Source organism: Sylvia atricapilla, chromosome Z (genome assembly GCF_009819655.1).
Source record: "Sylvia atricapilla isolate bSylAtr1 chromosome Z, bSylAtr1.pri, whole genome shotgun sequence".
Classification (NCBI taxonomy): Eukaryota; Metazoa; Chordata; class Aves; order Passeriformes; family Sylviidae; genus Sylvia; species Sylvia atricapilla.
The window spans coordinates 67,764,642-67,780,110 of record NC_089174.1 but is presented as its reverse complement, the minus strand read 5'-3'; the positions used below and the strand labels follow the sequence as shown (position 1 = coordinate 67,780,110).

Below are 15,469 nucleotides of genomic sequence, written 5' to 3'. Positions count from 1 at the left end.
CTGCCAGTCTTTGAGGACACCATTAACATAAACATTGAACAAGAAAAAAAGAACTGTTACATCAGAGGTCTGACAAAGTCAACTCCAGCAAGCACCCCCATATTAATAAATTCAGACACACTTTTCGCACCTCCAGTAAAGGTACTTGACAGGCTCACACTGGGCCTGAATTAAGGAGCTCTGGAAATCCAGTCAGCCTGCTCTGCTAACTAGGAGGGGTAGAGGAAGAAATTAAATGAAAAAAAAAAAAAAAAAAAAAAAAAAAGCAGCCTGGACTAAGCAAGCCTCTGCAAGAGGATGAAAACTGCACTACAAACCAGGCTTTGATAACACAGCTGACCTGGGTCAAGTCACTGGGAAGCCAATTAGCCCCTTTGGCAAAAGTCTGTGATGGGAGGGGCAGGACCAAAACACACTCAGACACTGAGGGTTGGCGAGGTTATTCCAAAAGCTGCTGCCGCTGTTTGGTGGTCCCAGGTCACAGAAATCATTCCACCCTCCCACAGAAACGGATGTAATGGCAAGATTAAAAAGGGATGATTCTGGCAGCTGTAAACATTTGTATATTAACAAGCCATTACTACTGCGAACTAAAAATAAAGTGATATAATTTGGACGAGTAATATGTATCCATGTCACAAACTATGAAGGAGGGTTGTGCTTGCTTTAAATTGAGTTTCTTAAATTAGGCATAACAAAATTCAGAGTGAATACACCAGCCAATCCATAGGTATTTGTGTAGACAAAACTGGATCCCTCAAGTACTCGTTACATGAGATACCACAAAAAAACTTGCATGCATTTCAATCTGTTGCACTAACATAATAGAGTGAATAAAAATAGAAAAATATAAATAAATTGCATTAAAATTTAGCACTCTCAGTTTCTCAATAACAGTTTCTCAAAAAATGTGTTTGCTATCTTAAAATACAAGGTGAATATTGACTCATTAACAAAAATAAAACACAGATGGAGACATGGCTAAAATAAACTGATCTTTCACATAAAGCAATTTCTATTTGTATTTCAAATATTCTTGTATGCAACAACCTAAAATATTAACCGAAGTGAGGCTAAATGAATTGAGTCTTGAACTGATTTATCTATATTTGCTTCTAGATGGACAGCTCTATTATATCCTTTTTAGTGCATGTCCCTGATTTTGTCGCTATTGCTTTTTAAGGTCTCCTATAAAACGATTTTCAAGTGCTAGCTTTTCAAAAACTTTCAATGACTAAGAGTTCAATTGCAATTTATGGTCTAAATAAGAAACTGAAATCCCATGGGGAATTCCTAAAATCTGATTTAAGAACAAACCTGTTTACAATTTATACTTTATTTTTTGAACTATTACCACTTGAACATCTGTCAGGAAAGGAAACTGCATCTATGACAGGTCCATTACCAGGCATGAGTCACTAAGAACACCTTTCCTCAAGAAATCTCTCATGCAGTCTAGCATCCTTAATATCTGCTGTGCAACTGTATGGAAAAACCACCACCCAAGAAGGGCGACAACATTATTTTCACAAATTCACTTCAGTGCGAGCTTCTAAGGTGCAAATACCTCTCCTACACACCTCTGGTTGTGTTTGGAAACCCAGAGGGTCCTGCAATATGGCAGCTTGACAGCAAAGGCAGGCAGGTGGGCAGAGTGAACACATGGAGGCCATGCAATGAGGAACACGCTCCGAGCCCCATGGCGGGGGCTGTGGTTCCACGGACATTTCTCCTTAGAGAATGTCTGGATGCTGAAGTCTCTATTCTTTGCTCCTACAGGCAACAGTCATAAAATAGCATTCATAAAAAGAACTGGTTTTAGATTAATTAGAAAGGGCAAAGAAATCAATTTGGAAGCTGTTCACTAACAATTAGAAAAATCACTTTCTGATTTCTAGTCTGGGTTTGCTCTTCTGTCCTTCTGTTCTTGTGCTAACATTAACCTTTCACTTAAATAGCAGTAAACTTGCCAATATTTACTCCCATGCTCTGTTAGTACATGGCAGCAATGTCAGCTCTCAGTTTCCAGTCTACTAAGCTGAGCTATACTTGTTTGGTCTCATCTCACACAACCTCAGCACCTTCCCTCCCTGGGCTGCCCTGATGTCCCCTCTCCAACTTGTATTCTCTGATGTTTGCAACAGTCCCAGTTTTCTCCAAATCATTTGCTGGTTTCCTACATGTCATATCAGAAGTATTTTATAAATATAGACAGAAGAGACCTATCACCTACGTGGTTTGCCACAGTGTAGCATGGAGCACAAAGCAATTAATTTTACTAATGTCCCATTTGCCAGGCACTAAGGCTTTCTTTTTGTAACTCTTTCTACAGCCCTACTAGTGAGAGCAGACTAAATGAGTTTTAGCCAGAATAGCCCTTCCTTCTCTTACTGAACCAGTGCATAAACACAACTTAAACAGGATCCTCCTATTGTGAGCACATACTCCCATAGTCCAGAGGACAGCAGCACTGCTCACTTGGTACATCATCATCCTGCAAACCTGAACGCAAAGCCACCAGTCAGCAAAAGATTCCCTGCGTAAAGCACCCCAGAAAACTGGTACTCAGATTTACCTCAGCCCTTCCAGCATCTGGTACCTGCACACGACCAACAGATGAGAATCTCAAGCTAGATTTGGGATTTCATCCCACCTTTATGCCTAAATTATCTTTAGTTTTATAGCGCATGAAGGATAGAGCTGTCAATAACCTAAGCAAATTTCTCCTGCAGAACAGATATTGATACACTGATGTTCTCAAGTGCCTTTCAGCAGAGGAGGTGTGTTACAAACCCAGCTCACAGACTGCCAGGAAAGGCTGCAGACCTTTTCTTACCAATTCAGCAGTCAAGGAGAGGAAGAACTGGTCCCATCCTTACCACCTCTAGATTTCAAATTAAACCAAGGGGGAACCACTGAAAAGCACTTTTTAAGGTGTCAGTCATTAACCAGCAAAGCAATAGAAATGAAACCACAGTCTGACCCAAATCTGGCTCGTCTGATTGGTCCTCCACAATGTCACAAAACTGTCCAGACTCTAAACAGGAGCAGACAGCAGGCACTATGTGTGTGTCTGTTATATGGCTATCCTATTTGAATGCCAAGAAATGAGTCTGGATGCAAAGAAAGTTCTTGTTAACTTGGTAAGAGTTAACTCAGTAAGAACTCCATCCTAATAGACAGCATTCATTTGCTGTATCACAAGACCCACTTGACTTCTATGCAGAAAATAAAACTGCTATTCTGTTTCCAGCTGACACGCTTGAACAATGGAATGCCATCCAGAGGGACCTGAACAAGATCAAGGAGACGTCCACGGGAACATCATGAGGATTAACAAAGCCAAGTGCTGGTGCTGCACCTGGGCAGGGACAACCCCCAGTATCAGCACAGGCTGGGCATGACCAGAGCCAGAGCAGCCCTGCCCAGAAGGACTTGGGGGTGCTGGTGGGTGAGAGGCTGGACATGCCCTGGCCATGGCACTGACAGCCCAGAGAGCCAAACGTGTCCTGGGCTGCATCCAGAGCCCCGTGGGCAGCAGGGGAGGGAGGGGATTCTGCCCCTCTGCTCTGCTCTGGTGACACCCACCTGGAGCTCTGCATCCAGAGCTGGGGTCCCAGCACAGGAGGGATAGGGACCTGCTGCAGTGAGCCCAGAGGAGTCCATCAAGGTTATTAGAGAGATGGAGCATGGCTGAGAGAGCTGGAATTGTTCAGTGTGGAAAAGAGAAAGTTCCAAGGTGACCCGATTGTGGCCTTCCAGTACCTGAAGGGAGCCCACAAGGAAAATGGAGAAGGATCATTCACAAGTGACAGGACAAAGAAAAATGGTTTCAAACTTAAACACAGTAGGTTTAGATTAGATATTAGGAAGAAATTCTTTACTGTGAGGATAGTGAGGCACTGGCACAGGTTGCCCAGAGAAGTTGTGGATGCCCCATCCTTGCCAATGTTCAAGGTCAGACCGGACAGGGCTTTGAGCAACCTGGTCTAGTGGAAGGTGTACCTCGCCATGGCAGGGGGGTTGGAATTAGATCATCTTTAAGGCTCCTTCCAGTGCAAGCCATCTTATGATTCTATGATTCGATTTTACATACTATGTAGCATCATGCAAAACTGGAGTACTGATGTCTTCAGGCATTGTATTATGCAGTATTAATAACTTTTTGACTTATTAGTACCACTTTTACAATGGGGAGGGGGAACAAAACAATTGCCTTACTTCAATTTGGATGCATGGTACTGGAAGACTTCAGTTACACATGACTCTTAAAATTTGGTTCAGAAGCATGCAAGGCAACCCTGTTGTACCTCTAAACAAGTTGTGTAGTGACACAGCTTGGAAAACAAGAAACAACTGAAAGAAAAGCAATACTAGAAGAAAAAATTGTGAAGTCTTAGGCTCTTTCTTCTGACCTTTTGGCATTTCCAATAAAGCTGAATTATTATTCAGTGTATTTGCTAACATTGCACAAATAGTTATTGCTTCATTTATGATGCTATCAGCCAGTGCTGGTTAGCTCATCTTTTCTTCAACTCTTGCGCTTTGTAAGCTGAAGCCCACTGCTATCTCTCTGGTGCAGCATTTCTTGTACAGATTGCTTCAGTAATACACAGAACCGGGAAATATCCCCTCCTCCCACACAGATCCTTAAAAATAAGAGTGTGAAGTCTGGCTCTCCCAACAGCCAGTGCTATTTTTATGGGCTGCGTATGTGGCAGGTAGGAGTCCCCCCACCCACCTCTCCCATTGCACCCGTATTTTGAGAAGAAGCAACTGGCTTACTCCAGTGTCAGATGAAACTCTCACAATTTCTCCTGATAAGCACCACGCATGAGTGTCGTGTCGAGATGATCAGGAAATCACAGGTTTCTGTGCCCCATTCCAAATCAGACACAACCTCTATCACCAGAGCACAAGGTGCAAAGAGGGGAATTTTGCATACGGTGGCAATAGTTGGACTCAGATGGTCTCAGCTCCATTTCTAGCATTCTTCTATGGCCCTTAGTATATACTACTTAGAGGACTTGGGCCACTCTCCATACAAATGTGGGTTTCATTTTTACTGAAAGCTTCACCACTGCAGCAGATCCTGAGAAAAGACAAACGCTTGGTCAAGAAGATTTTTGGAAGTGTCTTGGTACAAATGTGAACACAAGCTGGGCAGCATCAGACAAGAGAAAAGAGCCTACTGTAGTTTACCCCAGCTCAGACAGATGAGCTGTGGGCACACAGACAGCTCCTTCAGCCTGCCACACTCAGGTGATTTCTGGACATAACCACCACAGAAACTGCTGTGACCTGTTAGCCCATGTGAAACACAACCAGAGAAAAAATGACAGAAATCATGGATACAACAGTCTTACCAAGAATCGAGTTGTACAAGACAAAGGTCATGTATCTACATCACCAGCACACTGCTGCCACCCATATCTTGCTCTCTGATCAGCAGAGGTACACTTGCATGAAGAAGAAGAAAGGTGACCAAAACACCTTTTTCTTCAGAAAACATCAACTTGTCACAATCAAAAATTGCTTTACAGGACCATAATGAATTTGAATGAAAATTTTTCTCTGTTCTAAGATGTCCAAACAGTTGAGGGAGTGCAGAGAAGTTCTAACTTTATTCCCTGAAGGAGAGTTACATCTTAGCAGTCAATGCACTTTTCTAAACCATGGCAAACCTAGGTTCAAATCACAGTGTCGCACAGTATTTGGATCAGGAGCAAGAGTCCTATTCCTCCCTTATTCTAGACATACCTACCTTAAAAAAATTAATGGTTATAATGACAGTCTATTGGCAATCAGTGCTGTCATGACCTTAGAGAAGTACAGAGATCAGCCCAACTGGATTACCTAATGTAATAATGTCCAGTACTGCCACAAAGAAAGAGATGCACCTGATTGTGGAATACATCTTGTTTGCAAACAATATCCCAGATGAACCTTCTCTTTCTTTTTAAGGAAATAAATAGAATGAACTTCAGAAGAAAAGCAAACTAATCTTGGATTCTCATTTAAAGGCTTCTAAAAATTTTAACTTACAGATAGGTACAGTTTACAACGCAAGTCTAGAGAAGCAAAACCCCCTGAATTTGCTTGGTGTTTTTTCTAACCAGCAACAAGAAAATATAGAGAAAACTGGAGGGGACTGATGCCCAGTGTGTCAGGGAATACAGATCATCACTACCAAAACTGGCTCTTAGCCGAGATGAGTGTCAATATATTGATATGTTCAGAGAAGGTTGCAGAAAGTCCTGTTAGCAACTGAGCAGGCTGTGAGCCGCTGTGGCCATCAGGGAAAACATTGCACATTGCTTCACAAGAGAGCATTTATCTTAACTTCTCCAAAAGAGGAAAGGCTGCTGATCTTTTTAACTAGAGGAAAGGTTATCAAACAGCTGCTCAAAAATCACAACAGCAGCTAATGATGGCACAACACTATTTTCTGGTGTGTACATACAGTAATTATTGCTTTGGTTTAACATAATGTTCATTGTAAAGCATATTAAAAATTACAGAAGGTCTTAGGGAATCTCAGAAAGGATAAATAAAAATGGCTTCTATCCCAAACAGATGTGAATATGCAGGTATTTAAGACACTTGGAGAAGAAAGAAGCTTCCCCTTGTTTGAGTGCAGCCTGTCAGCTGAACTGCTCCTGACAAAGAGGCAACAACAGACACAAGTTGTTCAAACACCAGGGAATCACCCCATACTAAAAGCTGCCTCAAACACCAGGGAATCACCCCATACTAAAAGCTGCCTCGGGAGAGGCACAAAGGGCTTTGGAGAGTCTCACAAGACTTGCCAGCCTGCAAACTCAGATGCAAAAGAGAAAACCAAAATTACAGTATGGGAAGACAGTCTCCACTATTCTTGTATGTGAATGCCTTCTAAATAGCTATTGTTGCACAATCCCTAAGAGACCTAAAAGCTGCATTTGGAGAAAGGATTTGACTGCCATAGATGCCTAACACCAGACTGTCTGCAGTACTGCTGGTAGCAACCCTCGGATGATGCTGGACCAACAGAATCTCCACCTGAGGGCAGGAACAGCAAATTCATGACCATAAGAATGTTCTATAGATCCCCACCAACACTGATCCCTAGGACACTTGATCAGGAATGCTGGTATTTTGGTGGAGATTAAGATAACCTCCACAGATCATTAAAGAACGAAGATATATAACTGAAGACATACTTTTTCTGCATAAAGAGAAGTTTCTAGTAACTCTCTGTTAAAGTCACAATGCTTCAATTTGCTTCTTTGCCACTGTGTGGGAGGCTTTCAAAATGCAGAGCTTACTCATCTTCACGGGACTGATAAAGAGACACCTAGGCAACAAAGCTTAAGGGAAGTAAAATGCCAAAAGTAAATTACTGCATGGACTGGAAAATCCATGAGAGGTGGAAAGGGACAGCTTCCAGTCTTGCTGATTGGCTCAAAGCAGTTTGTTTCATTAACCAAATGGGCTGGGTTACAGTAAAAAACAGTACCTGGTTTCACTGATCAAAGGACCTGGGTTCACATGCGGGGGTTGATTTCCATCACACAAGGATAGGCAAGTAACTTACAATCAAAGTTGCAACAAAAACTGGGACCAAACCCTGCTGGTCTCTTCACCATGAGTTTAAGTCCAGCAAGGACTCCTGAGGGCATCCCACTTTTGCTTATGAAGGGAGTAGTGATGCTTTGCACCAGCAGCTTGCTTTCTCAAAATCAAAACAGGGCTCCACACTACAAAATCAGTAACACAGCACCCTCCCAGGACCAGAGCTTTTAAAACTGAGACCCTCATAGTTCTTAAATATTTGCAGGTGCTTGATGAGAGGTGAAACTACAGAGCATGGGAAAATCTTACTCCCATAAAAGAAAATTCCCCCTTAGTCCCTGCTATTGCAGGTGATCATCATATTCTAGAAAACTACTGCCATGAACTACATCTGCCATCTCAGTAAATGATCTGATTATGTATCAGTCAAAAAGAACAGACTATTGGCATTTAATGGGGAAAGACAAAGGTTAAATCAAAATAATTGGTATAAAATGGCACTAATAAAAAAACAGAAAAAGGAGGAAACACTGCTCCAGTTACTTTGGTTTTGAAACATAAGAAGTCAACTGACATATTTAATATGCTGACATAAAAGAGGAAAATTATGCATAAGACCTTTTCCCCCTCAACAAATTCAATGTAAGCAGAGAAAACCTCAGATATGACACCCTCTTCTAATATTTAAATATACTCAAAAGAGTTGGTAAGAGAGGTAATTTGATAATTTGACTTAATTTTTGCTCTTCTCTGGTCTGCCAATTCCTCTGTTATACAAAAGCCAGATTCAAATTTGTATAATTTTCGAAGTCACAGAGCTGTGTCCCTAGCTGGAGGCTATTTTAGTTACCGACGGCTGAAAGTTGAAGATGCAATAGCTGTGTGTTTGTTCTTCCTCTGGAAAAGAAGCTCCCATTGAGGGACTGCAGAAGATGAACTATCAATTAATCCCTTTTTGTAGCTGAAGTTCTAAGTGTAAAGGTGAATACTACTGAGTCATTCCTTGCAGGACTGAAAACCCTAGCTGATTCTGAGATAATTAAGTTTCCTCTTCACAGAGAAAAGGAACAAGAAAAACAGCAGAAGTGAAGAACAAAACATACATACATACTACAACAAAGCTTTTTTAACATGCACAGTTACAAATTCCTGTGCCATTTTGTAACTGTCAAGTCTTAATTAAAAATTACATTTCTCTGACTTATGGTCAGAATGTAGGATGCATGTACATTATTCACATGAATATTAATATTCTCCCAGGTAGGAAGCTGAATTTTTCAAGGGATTTATCATCACATCACGTATGGAAACTTCTTGGGTGTCTTCTTCTTTTTTGGACTTTTCCTTTATTCTTTCAAATTTCAGTCAGATCATTAACAGTTAAGGGTTGCAAGAAACATTTCAGTAGTCTATGTGCTAGGAGACCAGCCCCTCAGATCTGTGAGGTGGAGCTCTATGTGTATTCATGAATTATTATGGCACACGGAGAAACAGGAACACAAGAAATGTGCTGCCAACATCTCTTCAAACATTAAGGAGATAACCACCTGCTCTCAAGAGCTGGAACAAACAAGGACAGACCTCTTGAGGGCTCCCAGGCAACGACAGAAGATGGAAAGATGTCAGTACAGTGACCAGAGTAATGAGACATGATCTTTCCTAGCTACCAAGAGAATCACCTGCTTAGACTGTCACCACAGGGACCTTTAAAATCCTGTTTCTCATCTGAAAGTCTGTCTTTGTATCACTGACTTTCAAACAAAATCTATGAACAAGCTGATGACTCAATGTGCGCAGAAAGCAGCTAGCAGAGATATTCCACTAGATTTGTGCATAAGTGCAGAGAGAAATGAGGATGCAAATGCATCTGAAGAAACTGTGAGAGTCATCCTGATACCTTAGAAGGAAAGGAATTAGACAAGCTAGAAAACACTATGTGATTCAAGAACACAAACTAATAAAAATAGATAAAATCAGTCTCTAGAGCTCAGGAGAAAGAGGCTTAAAGGACCAGAGGGTTCAAGAAGCTGTTTACAGCTAATGAAACAGCATTACCAGACAAAAATCAGAACCTGCCCCAGTGAAGAAGCCTCCTGCCCTCTAGGAGGGCTTGAACTCTCTTCCTGAGGATGATTTTAAGGACAAAAATGATTGCACAGGAAAGGAACCAAAAGGCTGAAGCACAAACTTAAATATCTAGCAATGACCACACAACAAGACAAATAAAGGATGGATGCCATTCATAGGAAGACAGAGGTATCATCCAGGCAGCATTAAGAAGGCTGGAAATTTGACGCCTTCATTGCTTCATGTCTTCAGTGAAATGGACAAGTGCAGTCAGGCAACTGACCAAATTAATACTGGATTGTTGGAGGATTTTTAACAGAAAAAGGTTTATAAAGTTATAAAAAAGAAGCTGCAGTAAACAAAAAAAACCTGCAAGAAATAACCACCTTATCTGTCTGTTAAGTCAGATAGCTCTGATGAATATTTATATTCAAGTTCTAGGTTGCAACGCTGATAATCACTAAGCACTAAGAACTTGAAAAACAGGCAATGTGCTTGAAGATTTGAAAAAGGCAAAGTAAGTATTTATGCTTAAAAAATAGTAAGAGAAAGCCTTGGATCATTATAACTTGACACATACAGACCCCTCCCCTAGTTCCCTGGGGATTGAAGACTGCAACAAATAATCAAATTATTTGCAAATCTTCTAGAACATGAAAAGGAGAGAAATAACTGTGAGTACGGTTTCATCAAGAGTAGAACTGTGTCAAATGCATTTAACTTCCTTCTATGACAAGCTAAACTATTCTAAGGGATAGAGAGAAAATAATAGAAGTTTTATACCCCATAATCTGGATGAAGCTGTTAAAGTAGATGCAAACATACTCGTAAAAATTGATAATCATAGTAGCCAAATTCAAATAATGTATCAAGCAAGATCCCTCAGGCAACTCTGATAGCACACAGGCCATCAGCTTTGGTACCACGGAGTTTTGTCACAGATAACTTGAATTATTTGTTCACATAAAAGTTAAGGAAGAGACAGACAACAAAGTGCTTACAAAACAAAAAAAAAACCCAAATTCTATAAAAACTAGTGCAAAGCCATATTCAGCTGTATCCAACAAAAAGATAGGCTATGAAACATCAGACAAACCCATCTTCAGAAGGAACCTCAGCTCTGAAAAGTGTAAAAGGCTAACTACACATCAGTGATAGCCTGTGATAAAAAAAGCACCATCGCAGCAGGACAGCCAGTATATCTTGGGATATCGGGACCACAGGCAGGAGAACAAAGTCTTGGCTGCTCTACAGGGCACATGAGCAGGCTCTCAGCTGGATTTCTACATTCAGCTTTGAGCACTGTACTTCAGGGAAAACAAAGAAATGAGCAGGAGAGAGAATTAAAAGAGTCCCTAAGAATCCTGGCAAGAAAAGACTAAAAGAGAAAGGGTCATCTAGTCAATATAAGAAGAGCAAGCAGGGCTTCGTCCTGTCTTTGCAGCTGCTCTTTACTATTCCAGTACTCCCTGTCCTAATCATGAGACATGAATTTATATGGAACAAGAGAGACCTAGAGCAGAGGTAAGAAAAAGCTTTTGGATAGAAAAGGCAGCTAAACCCCAGAGCAGGCTCCTGAGAAGTTCCAATTCCTACATTTTTTGGTTTAAGGGAATTTTTGATCAATTGTTGTCAGCAGTGGTCGAGGTGAACCAAATAACGACATATTGTGATCAAAACTAAACTACTGTTTCAGTAACAATCATCTCAAAGCATGTCATCCTTCCAATTCAGCAGAATCACAAACAGACACTGAACCACCTCAAGGACTTTCTACCCTCTTAGAAAAAGAGAGAGATCAATGGATGGGTGTTGTTGAATCTCTTGTACCTTGTTTGTGCACTTGCTTTCCATAAGGCACAGAATTAAACTGTTTTGTTTGCATACTCTACAAAATCATAGCAGAAGCCAATTTCTTCTAGTGGTGCTCTTCACTTTCCATGTCATACCCAGAGTTTTGATCCAAATCCTCTCTGTTCAGAAGTGAAGCCATTTTTAGATAAAAAAGCATTTAAAATCCAGATAAAACAAGAGGAAAACTATTTTGTCTTTCCAGATGCAAAGCAACAACAACAACCAGTTCTTGTAAATTTTCAAAAGTCTCCAAGAGAAAGTCCTGATTGTGACAAATACTGTAAAATCTCTTATAAAAACAAGTCAGCTCTGGAAGAAAGTAGTATTTCTAAGCGAAATATATTAACTCTGCACTTAGGTTAGCAGGCAAAATCTAGGGAACATGAACACCATATGTTATCTTTCTGTGGGCATATAGATGGATAAAACCATAAGACTGTTTTTTTTAATCCAAATTTTTGGTTCCTAAACACTGTTTTCTAAAACAAGAGTGTTTATACAGTTATAGAAAATGTCACAACCTTTTCCTTTTGACTTCCCAAATCAAGACTATTTATTTTTAAATCTTACTTTCATGAGATGGAAATACCAAGACTTATTATACACCCACTTTCAATAAGTATATATAAAAATATTTGATGCAAAGTTTCCCAAGGAACATTTTCACACGACAAATAATACTGGTAACTCCTACTAAACTAACAAGCTATCCTCAAGTTGCCTTGAGAAAAAGTCTTCATTTCAAACAATTTAGAATAACCATTTAAGTCCTAGACACCATTTTTATTATTTACAAATTCAGAAATAATTTCTCACCTTTTGCATCTTTTCTGATATTCATCTCTAATTCCACACAATGATGTTAAAAATGTCTGGTAGAATCAGAGAGCTCTACAACATGCTGCAGTCCTACATAATACCTTTGATAAAACTTAACTGCAAAACATCAAAACTCTAAGAGGGGTCTTACAATGAAGAAGAAGTGAAACCTTGAGCCACAGCAGCTCAGAAAAGGAGCAAAGCAATACTCCATCCTACCTGTTGAAGCTGCAGTCGGACTTTGCTAATGGCTCTAATCCAATGGGCTCTTGCTGGAGGAAACGGTGGTGGCTCGATGTCACCCTGGTAGCTTGGAAGTAAGAAACAGGAAATCACTACATGAAAGACATTTACCTGTAGCATTAAAGATTCAATTACATAGTGCAACTACAGCTTCAGCTCTGAAGGAACCAACAGGCTCCAGTTAGCACAGCCTTTCATGTGCTCTGGCAAGTGAGGCTAAAGCAGAGGTTTCTTTAAACTCAGGAGCATCTTGGAAACTGATGAGCTCAAAGACCTGAGCTGTACACAATCCACACCTAGGAGGAAGATGATGCTTGTGCTGACATCAGGAAAAGTCTACAACACCGGATCAAAACAATGCAACACATTGTTATTGTGATTACAGACACAAAAAGAGGTGGACAGAAGATTTTATATCCCCATGCCTGTTGTAGTTCCCTTCTAGCCACTGCCCTTTCCTACTCCTCCTGCTACAAAATTTACAGCTCCTCTTAAGTGGAAACACTGGCAACAGGATTCAGCCCCAAGTTTCCAGGGTGCATTGAACTCTTTTGTACAGCTGTTCAAGAGGAGAGGCAGATCTGTCAGGAACGCTCCACCTCAGTGCCCCACAGCACATCCCTAACCTTGTTGTGGATATTGGGCTTTTGGTTGCATTCCTGCCTTTGTATGTTGCTGAAGTGTAAATCACAAAAACATCACCTTTTCCTGCCTGCAAAGCACTCACTCCACACTGCTGACTGTATCAAACAACCCCATAGATAAGACCAGTGCACATCCATGCTACAGGTCTAGCTCAAGTGCAGCACAAGGGATCAACACTCAGAGCTCAATTCCATGCCTATTCCATGGAGACAGGAGAGCACTGCCAGAGAGTGGAGAGAAGGGAGCCAGTGAGGCAGGAGTATCCAAGTTAGATGCCTAAATTAGCCTGAAATAGACTATGTGAATAACCTTTCCTGCGAACAAATATAGGCCAGCCATTCTGGGACAAGACTCCTGCTGCTCTGCAAGGAAAAGAGGAAAGTGAATCAGAGTTTAAAAACAGTTTAACACTTTTCTCGTCTTGTTTTCCTCTTTTCATCTTTAGTGTAAGGCTTGCCTACACATGAACTCTTGTAGATAATTCTATCATCCATGCACAGTGACACCAGCTGTACCCTCTTAAAGGGTACAGGCAGGCAGACATCTTCCCATGGATCTAACAGAACCAGATTTTTTAAAAATCCCTCATACTTATGAAAGCAAAACCACATCCATGGGCTTCAATGACTTGATTACCTCAAGGAAAAATGTCACTCCCAAATTTAAGAAGTGAAATTTGAAATTTCGGTAAAACCTGTGCAAAACCCAGTACTTTACTCCCCCAAACTTAGATGAAATTTTGAAGCCTGTTTACTTTTGAAGCCTGTTTTCAATACTGTTAACAGCCTGGAAAGCCAAAGTACAAGGACAAGAAAAGCTGCCACAGTGAGTCAGAGCAAAATGTCTATTAGTGCTGTTAATTCTCTACAACCTACAACTATATAAACACTAACTCTAATAATTGTGGTAGTCCACTACACAAGAATGGAACTAGTGAAGCTCTAACCATGAAAACATATAATTCTTGGCTGCTCAACCATAAACTTGATCCCACATGTGCAACAGGAGCAGCTATTTTGGGGCCAGAGTATGTTCCTCAAAACACAAACAGAAAATCCAGCAAATGAACTCCAAGGTGGTGTTCCTCGTTACAGACACACAAACCGCAGTTTTAGCAAGTGTTCCTCTTTGCACACAGGCAAACATAGCTTTAGCTTATGTCCTGTAAGTAACTGGTTGTCTACAACAGATGTTTCACAGATCATTAACTCAGATGTCAGAAAAGGCTGCAAGAACAATGTACATAATTTCCCCTGGGAAAAAGCAAATAGAAGTATTCTCTTTGAACTAGCTGAAAATAAATTGGTAATAGTTTCACCTACCTCACTGGGACTCCTGCAGCAACATCCTTGGGCTTTTCCAGTTCCAGAGGTAACTTATCTGCAGAATGGTCTGCAGGTTTTTCCTCAGTTTTGCAGACTTTCTCCTCCTCTCCTTTGCCATGAGGCTCCTCTTGCTCCTTGAGCCATGCCTGACCATCCTTATGGTAGCTGCTCAAACTGTGGTAAGAGTGATTTGACTGCCTTTCTTGGTGATCATCTTCCTGCTCAGAGCCATGGGCACTTTCATGGTAATGTTCCAGCTCACTGAGGTGAGAGCTTTCATGGCTGACATTGCAAGAGGAGCCATATCTACTACTGCCAGCAGGACTGAGAATGAGAGAATAAGAAAGCCCATCAGTAAAAATAGTGGCTTGGAAAAACATAGAACCACCTGCACATCTAAAAAACTGAGCAGGACACCAAGTATTACTGAAAAGGCTCTTTATGAAGTTTTAGTTAACTATTATATTCTTATGATTATTATATAAACACAGACTTGTGAACCTCAAAAGTTCGGTAGGCAGTAGAAATACTTTATACACAGTCTACCAACATATAGATCATATACACTTTCCTTGTATATATAAATATATATACATATACATATATACACACACACACACACACACTTTAGTATGCTCTATATAATGCTCTTTCTTGCACCAACTACTGCTTCACCTTACATCAGCAAGAAACTGCAGTGAAGATATTCTAATAACCCGACATGAATAAGAATTGAAACACAGCAATTCAGAGTCAAAGTGTTTCTGTCTTCTTCGTAGTTTTGTTGCAGCTGGGGTCTTTATCACGTCCATTTCAGTTGACTAATGTCAAAAAATAAAGTTTACTTTTATATATTACAAGTTTATGATAAAATATGCTGCAGTCAAGATTAAGACCATCAAGGCCTTAAACTTTTAACCTTCGACAAAAATGGAACAAATTTTCACGTGAAATCCACGTGT

General features: G+C 40.5%; 1 protein-coding gene across 1 annotated transcript in view; it reads right to left on the bottom strand.

The window, feature by feature from the left end:
- The window catches only part of LOC136374278 (serine-rich adhesin for platelets-like), a 206,126-nt gene that overhangs the window by 113,285 nt on the left and 77,372 nt on the right, over positions 1–15,469 (bottom strand). Inside the window, exons 12-13 of the mRNA XM_066339578.1 lie at positions 14,505–14,831; positions 12,514–12,604 (exon numbers count right to left, since the gene is read on the bottom strand). Coding sequence (XP_066195675.1) covers positions 12,514–12,604; positions 14,505–14,831 — 418 coding nt within the window. The remainder of the gene's footprint in view (positions 1–12,513; positions 12,605–14,504; positions 14,832–15,469) is intronic.